The 9,417-nt window shown below is 29.8% G+C and overlaps 3 protein-coding genes across 10 annotated transcripts in view; 2 read left to right on the top strand and 1 right to left on the bottom strand.

Moving 5' to 3' along the window:
* Asap (ArfGAP domain of ASAP) overlaps nt 1-7,960 on the bottom strand; it is a 27,918-nt gene extending 19,958 nt beyond the window's left edge. For 4 of the 5 annotated variants that reach the window (XR_001343581.3, XM_014425186.3, XM_014425187.3 and 1 more), the window contains exons 1-10: nt 7,683-7,960; nt 7,440-7,512; nt 7,216-7,364; nt 6,875-7,129; nt 6,666-6,751; nt 6,307-6,466; nt 4,684-4,779; nt 1,537-1,807; nt 552-782; nt 245-467 (exon numbers count right to left, since the gene is read on the bottom strand). Coding sequence is in view for 4 of the 5 variants with exons in the window: in XM_014425186.3 (XP_014280672.1) it covers nt 245-467; nt 552-782; nt 1,537-1,807; nt 4,684-4,779; nt 6,307-6,466; nt 6,666-6,751; nt 6,875-7,129; nt 7,216-7,364; nt 7,440-7,512; nt 7,683-7,808 (1,670 nt within the window). In the remaining variant the exon portion in view is untranslated. The remainder of the gene's footprint in view (nt 1-244; nt 468-551; nt 783-1,536; nt 1,808-4,683; nt 4,780-6,306; nt 6,467-6,665; nt 6,752-6,874; nt 7,130-7,215; nt 7,365-7,439; nt 7,513-7,682) is intronic. The other variant, XM_014425188.3, reaches the window with a different exon arrangement.
* Nucleotides 6,230-9,417, top strand: part of LOC106683619 (transmembrane protein 199) — a 10,558-nt gene continuing 7,370 nt past the window's right edge. Inside the window, exons 1-3 of one of the 4 annotated variants that reach the window (XM_014425195.3) lie at nt 6,230-6,352; nt 8,554-8,636; nt 8,714-8,899. The gene's annotated coding sequence lies outside the window, so the exon portion shown is untranslated. Of the gene's footprint in view, nt 6,353-8,124; nt 8,292-8,553; nt 8,637-8,713; nt 8,900-9,417 lie in introns of those variants that run through there. The other 3 variants (XM_014425193.2, XM_014425194.2, XM_067048697.1) reach the window with 3 other exon arrangements.
* Muted (biogenesis of lysosome-related organelles complex 1 subunit 5) overlaps nt 8,493-9,417 on the top strand; it is a 4,107-nt gene continuing 3,182 nt past the window's right edge. Inside the window, exons 1-2 of the mRNA XM_067048684.1 lie at nt 8,493-8,636; nt 8,714-8,899. Coding sequence (XP_066904785.1) covers nt 8,493-8,636; nt 8,714-8,899 — 330 coding nt within the window. The remainder of the gene's footprint in view (nt 8,637-8,713; nt 8,900-9,417) is intronic.

Here is a 9,417-nt window from a genome sequence, read left to right as displayed (position 1 = left end):
TATATATATTTTTTTTTTTTGTTTTTAACATTTTAAGATAAGAAGGTGGATAATTCTATTGCATTTACTTGATTTAAAAACTAGAGAAAACAATTATTAGATGTTAAATATTAATATAATTAGCATAGAAATAAATTGGCATCATCAATTAAAGTTGATGGAGTTTAAACTATAAACTGAGATGAAAAGAATAAAATAAAAGTTTTTTTATAACTACTTCTAAAATTAATAAGCGAATAATTACATGGAGCTAGATGGTGTAGGTTTGCTACTTGAATGCAATGTAGCTTCCATAACTTCATTAAAACCTTGATTAGTCATATGCCTCGCTAGAAGTAATTGCGATGTACCAAGATGGTCTAATGTAAGACTCTGTATTCTAGAAATGTGCACTCCAAGGTCTCGATGGATGCCGGAACATTCAATACAGACGACGACTCCGAAGTTTATACACAGCCATGTAGTGTCTTATTAGAAGAAAAAAAAAAAAGTTTTTATTTGAGAAAAACAATGTACTAATGGAAATAAAATAAATTAAATTAAAAACATACCATTCTGTGAATTACAATCACAGCACCTATCGTTACTTGGTAACCGTTGAATATGCCTGATGATGGCCTGCTGAAGTTCTAGAAGGCTTGGATTAGTTGTAGCACCACCTGTCGATTTGCTACCATCATCAAAGGCTTTTAGAAGTGCCCCCTCTTTACAATTTACAAGAACTGACATCCAGGCTCTTTGATCATTTTCATCTTCAGCTTGAAAGTGATAAGTACGATTGTCTGAAATAAAATACATAAAGAATAGAAAATGGATTCTTAGATTCAGTGGAATGATAATTACAGGAACAGCTTATAACCCTCAAGAGATTGAATAGTCAGAGAACTTTGCAGGCCCAGCAAACTCAATAATTATTGATACTCAAATTTTCTTTTAAGTGTTCCATCATCCTTTATCATCTGGACTCCTTCATAAAAAGGAGAGCATCATAAATTAAAAAGTCATGAATTACAAACATAATTTTTATTAAAACTATTAAACTGATAATTTTGAAAATGTTGTAATTGTTAAAAATATTTAAAAAAATAAATTCCTAAAAACAAAAAAGACCTATTCTGTGACTTTATTACATTAATTAACTACTTAGTAATTGAGGCATGGAAAGGGAAAAGGTGGTAAGTGCTAAAAATATAAAACATGAGATTTTGACGGGATAGTGATAAAGAGACCAGTGCCAATCGACTGGTAACTCCTGGAAGTTCCTATCTTGAACTGTTTAGTTCCTAGAGCTGTAATTTTTTCATAATTTAAGAACAAAAAATTTAGCCAGCCATATTTTTTCATTTTTCTCAGAACTAATTTGTTGGCACATACAGCCTTTTCCTTTTCCATGCCTTAATTGTTATAGGACCGTAAGAAATTCGTTTCTGTGTAATGTGAGATAGAAAATTATTTGTAGGTTTACAGTTTTCCTCTAATCTTAGATATGGCAAATATAAAATTACCAGATGGGCAAATAATTAAACTCATACTCACATGACACTAGATCAAAACATCTTTTGTCATCCGGAACAAGTTTGATCTGGCAGGTGAGGAGGTTAACCCTAACTGGGGGTTTCGACTCGTCCCCATGACATATATCAAGAAAACCATCAGCTTGGACACAACATCGTCTTTTCTGCCATACCCTTCTCATCTTTCCTTCAGACTTTTTCAATAAATGCCCGGTTCTGGTGAGGCCAGCTCCTTTGTCACCCTGCAGTTGATGAAGTGAATATCCCGCTCCCTTCTCAGGTGTATGCCCCATCTAAATTTAAAACATTAAAGACATTACAATGAAATTTTTTCTAGTTACCCTGAACCATTAATTCATCATTATGATCATAAATTTAACTTAACTGCTGAAAAAAAGTAGTGCAAGTTGAAATATTCATTAACATGTTTTATAGTAAAATGATTTTACATTCCAACTAGATCCAACGGTTTTAACTTAACAATATTTTAGAGAAACAGTAATGCATCATTGAAGCACTATGCTCTCAGATACATTTTATAACGAACTAAGGAAGTTTCTGCTAAACCACATTCCTCAATTAATCTAAAGTCCAACAATTGTGAAGACATTTTTGTAAGTAGGTCAAGATTTGAACTCAAGGACAGCATAGAAAGCCAACTAGCACTCTATTCAATAGCTCACCTCCCTTGCTAAGTCGGGTTCAGACAACGCTAGTCGACTGGCATGCCAGTTACATTATGTTATCATGTTAAAGACGATGGTTCATATATTTCCTTTATTTTTTGCTTCTTCATTACCAAAAGTAATGGCAAAGGGAAATTCATAAACTTTTTATCAGAATCTTAAAAATGTTCACTCACATTTTACATTTTTGACATCAAGGAACCGTTAATCCAATTTTACTAATTAATTTTATCAAATTCTGTCCACACATATATGAATTTATTTTTCTAGGCACACACATATTTAAAAAATAAATTGTCTGATTTGAAGGGATACTGGGGATTAGTGTGGAAAGGGTCCAGTATTAATTTTATCAAATTACATCCACTATTTTCGCTTCAACATGCGCAAACATATGTTTCTTTTCTTGGGATGCATGTTTTAAACACAGCTTTTATTCTAAAATGACAAATTAAATTTATGTAAGAATAATAAAATTTATTCTTAATCCTTGAACCATAGGTAATTGGTAATTATGTACCTACCTACTCATGGTAGTAGAAATGTTGAGGAAGCTATACAGCTCACAAGTTTTTTTCTTTATGACAGAATCAAATGAAAAATTGTTAAAAATTTACCAAATGTTACCTCTCTAATAAATACTCAAGTTTATGCAAAGAAATTTTCATTCCAATTTTTTTTTTTTTAAAGGTTAATGATTTAAAATTACATAATAGAAATTATCTCTGTTGATTTCATTACTAATTTTTATTACAGGAATGTCTCTGATCTAATTTTTCTTTGTAAGGAGGCTTAGGTGTGTCGTAGAAGCAGAAACAACATATTTAAATGATAATTTTGATTTGGTATCAATGTAGTCGATTTTCCAGTGTAGAATGGAATTGAGCTCAATTTAAGTGTAAAACTGTTGATGCATGACAGTATTGATAACTACCCAGTCTGTAACTCCGTACTGTGATACTAATCACTTCTTGACAACCTTTCACAAGTATAGAAAAATTAGGATAAAATATTTTGTTCAGCAGACCTGCTCTCCAGAACTATTATTCAGTTTGTTAAAAGGCTCTAATTAGAGAGCTCTTAGCAAACATGTATGACAGGCTACACTGGAAATAGCTCAGTTAGTTAACATGTGAGGGATAAATGGTATACCACAGTTTGATATTATTGCTTTAAAAATAATACTGTATTCTTTTAAATGATTGATTTGTTAAAAGCATTGTTTTTAAAGCATATAACTTATTTATTTTTTAAGTTTTGTTTTTTATGTTTAAGTTAAAATTGCACAAGGCTTTGACGGACAGATATTTTTCCATTGTCTATGGATTAATTTATCATATACATATATGTACATACTTATTATTATACATCTCATTTTTATATTATTTTTAACTAATGTTTACATAATTTTTAACCCCACCTAAATTTACTTCTTTGAATTTTATTATCTTATATTGTATACATATTTTTAGTTATTTAGCCCCTGCAAATTGGGGCGAAATGTCTGCAAATAAATAGTTGTTAAATATTTATTGCTTCTTTTGATCGCATAACCATCACCTTCACATTTTATAAAAATTGTATAGTTCTTGGCCTTATTACTACTCTGAGCCATAAATTTAAGTAATGAGTCTTCATTTTGCCAGAATTGTTCTGGTATTGATATTGATGAAACTAATGAAATAAATTTTTTTTTTCATTTTTGTTATTAACAAGATGATGGAAATGACATGTAGTTTATTGACCAACATAACATGTGTTATACCCAATCTAAACAAACAAAAACATTCTTATATAAATCAATGGTTAACATTTCACAGACATTCTCCACAACCTAAGGGTATGAATTATATAGGTAATATAAGAGTGCATATAAATTAAACAACTACGTCACCATATTTTTGGCCTAGTGATACAAATAGGTTAATATCAATCATGGGCTTAGAACATAGACCGGCTAACCTATCGATATCTCTTTTTACGATTCCTGAATTGGGGCGCTCTGAACCTCCCCAAGTGATACAAATAGAAACCATTAAATTTTAACATTTTGATTCACATGATTTGAAACTAGCATAGGTTAAGTGCAAGAGGAGTTGGCCACCACAGTGGACATTTTAAAAAATAAAATACAAGTAAACAGTTCATAATCTCTACTAGCTGCTATGATGTAGTATCAATGAAAGTTTATCTTTAAGCAGGAACTTCTTAGGTTAACTCGGTCTTGATATGAGTGCCAGATTTTAGTCATATCAATGAGGCATTGAAAGGACCAAGCTGACAACACTTGCTCCTTAAAACACCCCTTCGGGTAGACCAAGAATAAAATATTTCTATATCTACCTGACCACTCCCTCCCCCCTCCCAGCCTTGGAACACAGTTGAAATATAAAATCATTTTACATAATTTTAATCCTCTCTGAATGTAAAAAAAATGAATAAAATAAAATAAATTAAAAAAAAAATAAAATAAATAAACATACTATTTTCAAAATTTTCGTTTTTTCAACTTCAACCTCATTTTTCTTAAAAATGGTTCCTGATGAAACTTTTCTGACTTCAGATTCCGACTCGGCACACTTAAAAACATAGTAATTAGGAAAATTTTCTAATGGGAGCAAAAAACAGTTGTTTTATTATTATTTAATTTTTTTTTTAAATGTCATTAATGGTATTAAATAAATAGGTAATATTAGTATCATTAGTTTTGCAAAAGATTTGCCCTTGATATGGAAAAGTAAAAAATAAAAAAAGAAGATAATGGCCTCTAAATAATTAGTAAAATAAGAAGAATAGTTATTGTGAGGTACCGGCAGTAAGAATGAGCCTGGTATCAGTTAACCAATATGTAAAAATTATGAACTAAAAAATTCATAATTTTTTAAATAATTCTATAACCACTATGTGAAAATGATGAACAAAAAAATCCAATATAACTGATTTATATTAACTTGTGCCATTTTATCTAAATCTATTATCTTAGTAAAAAAATAAAAGAAAAAAAAAAGGTTCTATAGTTCACTTATCAATTGCTTCGTACTGAAAGCTTTTTTTCACCCAAACAATTATTAGTTGCTTTTCAAGAATGAAAATCAATAACTTGTACATAGAAATTATTTATATCTCAGAGACAAAAAATTCACCAAAAATCAATATTTGCAGAGATAACAAAATACCTTTCAGAATAAGGTAAAAAAAAAACAAATATATGGTAGGTGCTTAAATTACTAATTTAAAATAATAAAAATGAATATGTACAGGTGACTAAATCACAGTAATTATATACATTTTAAGATATATGCATTTGCTTGTAAATAAATAAAAAAAAAAAAAAAAGTTATTTAGTCTGAAAATGATAGGAATTTGTATTTTGATTAGAAAAATCTATATCCCTCAAATATCTTTTATAATTAGCTTTTGGACCGCTTCAAACAATGTTATTTCTTTAAAACAAATATTTTGGGAAGAATATTTCTAATAATTGATATGTTCATAATATATCTTCGTAGAAAACAATCAAGTTTATTAGTCTAAATGTTGCCAACAACATATTTAAGTGACAAACGTGAAGATAGTTGATTTTTAGGATTAAAGGACTTCACTAAACTTTTCACTTTAACATTTGTGAATATTTTTTATCTTGGTCTTCTTATTTCACAAACCCAAGATTTGTGTTTATACAGTGCAAAACTGACACTGATAAATTAATAAAATTAACAAATTTAAAAAGTAAGTTTTGTACATTACTTAATTTTTGTGGAAACAATATCAACTAAATAACACAAACAACTTTTAGCATAAATATAGATTAATATTGTTTACAATAATTGAGGACTACAGCAGAACAAAGGATCATGATAATAGTTAACACAGCAGTAATTCATAATTTGACAGCTGATAAGAAACATGCAAATATTTGAAAAGTTATATTCACTTTTTTCTAAAAGAATTAAATGCTGAAAAATCTTAAAACTTTAGATTCATCACTTTCAAACTAATATTCACTCTTTCAAAATAATATGAAGAGACAAAAGAAAAGAGAGAAAATGAAAACAATACCAGCAGTAAAATGTTCACATCAAAATGAAATATAAAAGCCTATTTACTTCTTTTTCAAGCCCTGGTGAACTCCTCAACAATGTCCTTAACTCTGTAAGTCGCCTCCTTTCCTCATCTTGCTTTTGCCTAACCTTTTGCAACTTTAGAGATAGATCAGCAACATAGTTGCCAAAATGTTCAATTGTTTTCAGGCCATCTTGGAAATAACTAGAAGTAATAAATCAGAAATTTTCAATTCAAATCATCAAATTTTATATTTCATGTATTCAACCAATTTAAATTAACAGAATATAGGTTCTTAGGACATTATGACTAATATAATCTTAATTAAATAACAGCTACAAAAAGAAAAAAAATGGGAGTATAAATAATTAACAAGCAATGTAATCAAAAAGGTAAAACTTACTTTGTTTGGGCATGGTAATATTCGACAAGATGTTGAAGTAGCTCAATCCCCTTCTTTGTTTTGATTTCATTAACTTTAATCAAGTACTAAAAATGACGACATAATTAGTATTTCATTCATGTATAACCTACTTACTAATGAGAAGTGATAAGAATGATAACATCTGTCAAGAAAGTGGCATAACTACAAATGACAATTTAATCACTAACCTCACACATTTGGAGCTGGAAAAGCCTTCTCTCTTTCTCCATATCATCAGCTATTTCAGCAGATGTCACCTCTGTTCTAATCAACCCTGCTTCTTTGGCTTGCTGTTTTTTCTCTTTCTCAATTTTAGCATATTTAGCTTCATAATCTTTCCAAGCTCTATCAAATGGTCTTTTTAAATCACCTTTCACACCACGCAGATCCCCTTTTAATAAACTTTCCAATGGAAACATCACAATGTTGTTTATGTTTTGCATCTTGAAACACAATGTTTGATAAAATTTAGTAACAAAAAAACAAACAAATAAATGTCTAAAACAAATGTGATTAAATGCAAAAATACCAAAGTTTTCATTAAGGCAGAAAGCTCTTTAGTAACTACTGCGAATTTGAGAAAAGCAGCACCAATATCTGGCTCCTGATCTTTGGACATAGCATTCCCACCAAGTCTTTCCAAAATTCTAGCAAAATACATTTCATTGTCAACATGAGCTGAAAAGAAATAAAGAGTGTAGTTCTGAAGAAATAACTAAGTTAATAACTTTACAAAATGTCTTTTTTCCTTACAGTTCCCAGAGTTGTGAATCGATTTAATAGCTTTTCTAAGTTTAGTAAGGCCATCTCTGTCAAAATCAAGCGTCTGAAAGGATACAAGATTTGAAAACTAAGAGAAATCAAAACACATTAATATGCATATGATATCACCATCCTTAATTGGTCAATTACGTCGCGATAATTTTGAAGGATAGAATAACTTCAATAAATTCAAGCAGAAAATAAAATAAATTTTACAGAGCTAAGGAGACATACCTCTTCCAAATTTGATATTGTCTGTCTACACTGGGGCATACGAGAAACAAATGTTGAGGTTGTTGGGGAGTTGTAATCCTCCCTGGTTTCGTCAACGAACTCATTGACGCCAATAAGTCCGGGCATTATATCGAGAAAGTAGGGTTGCCTATTTACTTCATCCACATCAGTCTGGGAAAATATTTAAATAACATCTAGGGAGCGGGTTAAAAATAAACAAAGTTCGACATATCTGGTCCGATTGACATCCATCTTGTACTGAAGTGTTTACAGTGCTGCCCTCTTGGCTACATAACAGAATTATAAACCATAACCGATAAATTATTTATTCATAATCTTCTATCAGGATTAAAAAAGTTTAATAAAAATATGTTTTTTGAAGTTTAAAATTACTATATATCTTTTAAAATTAATATGATTTTCTAAAAAATATTTCCTATAGTCTTCAGGCATTATTGACAAGTGCAAGGGAATGAAACCTGTGCAGATGCAACCTCATTCCTAAGCCCCATTTGGGAGTTGTTTTACTGAAATTATGCTTAACACTGAATTTCGCTAGTTATGCTATTTGCCATAACTAAAGGTATCTTCTATTTTATTATTCCTGAGGTGTGAGTTGCGTACAATTTATATACATCTGTTTAAAGTACATTTAGTTACTCTTCACTATCAGTTTTGATAGCTTTTACATAATTGTTTTTGTACTCAAAGCATGATATATCTTTCCTATCTCTTTGTATTGTTAAACATTGTCTTAAATAACACTAGCTTAAATTATTTATTTAAATATATGTACATTTGTATGTGCAAATGATGCAAGAAAAGAAAGGGGCGTGCCCAGTTTTGTTTTTAAGTTTTATTTTGTTGCTAGATTTTGGCGATATTTGGAACAGGCTGTTTGATCATCGACCTTTTTTAAGTGGAGAAATAAAATATTTTATTAAAGAATTTGAGGTACATATAAAAATTAAAAAAAAAAAATTTCTGTTCCTATTATCATTGAATCATTTATGTATATTTTATGATTCGAGGAATCAAGAGGAGATACGGAAGTTGTAAAATTAGCTGATGTTGGTGAATGGCTCAATGACATTGAGCATAATCAGATACCCAAAGCTAGTAATGCTGTCGCTGATCTCAAAAAAGTGAACATTCTTCTTGATATTGCTTTGCAGACATGTGATACTATTTTGGAAGGAGAAGACAGTTTTGATATAGTATGTTACTATAATTTTTCTTAGTTATATTGATAAAATTATTTATTTATACTGTTCCTATAATGGTTGATGTACAATGTTACAATTTCAAGGAGATGATAGCACCAAAAATAATTAGAGTGAATGATGTCTCCTGCCACCCGCTCTCTATATCCTAGGATTACAGCTTATCTTATCTTGGAAACATATACTAATAGCAAATAAATCAGTTTTTTGAAGAAATTATCTTATACTGAAATATATTGTATAGTTAGTCTCAAAACTAGAAATCTGAGTGGCCTGTACTTAAGTTCAGTTTCAAATGGATGTATCACATTATAATTTGCTTAAACAATCTATTTTGAAGTGGAGACATGCAACACACTGAAACTAGAGTTGTTACTGCTATAAATGTGTTGATAATAGTATTATGTGTTTCTTTTAGGGGTTAACTCTATCCCCAACAACAGTAATATTACTGCTCATTATACTTTTATAATTTTATTACATAACAAAGAACACTTGTTTTCCAGTTTTAT

The sequence above is a fragment of the Halyomorpha halys genome, unplaced genomic scaffold, assembly GCF_000696795.3.
Source record: "Halyomorpha halys isolate HHAL.00 unplaced genomic scaffold, Hhal_1.1 Scaffold499.1, whole genome shotgun sequence".
NCBI lineage: Eukaryota > Metazoa > Arthropoda > Insecta > Hemiptera > Pentatomidae > Halyomorpha > Halyomorpha halys.
Note: the sequence above shows the minus strand (reverse complement) of the source record. Positions and strands in the feature narration are given on the sequence as shown.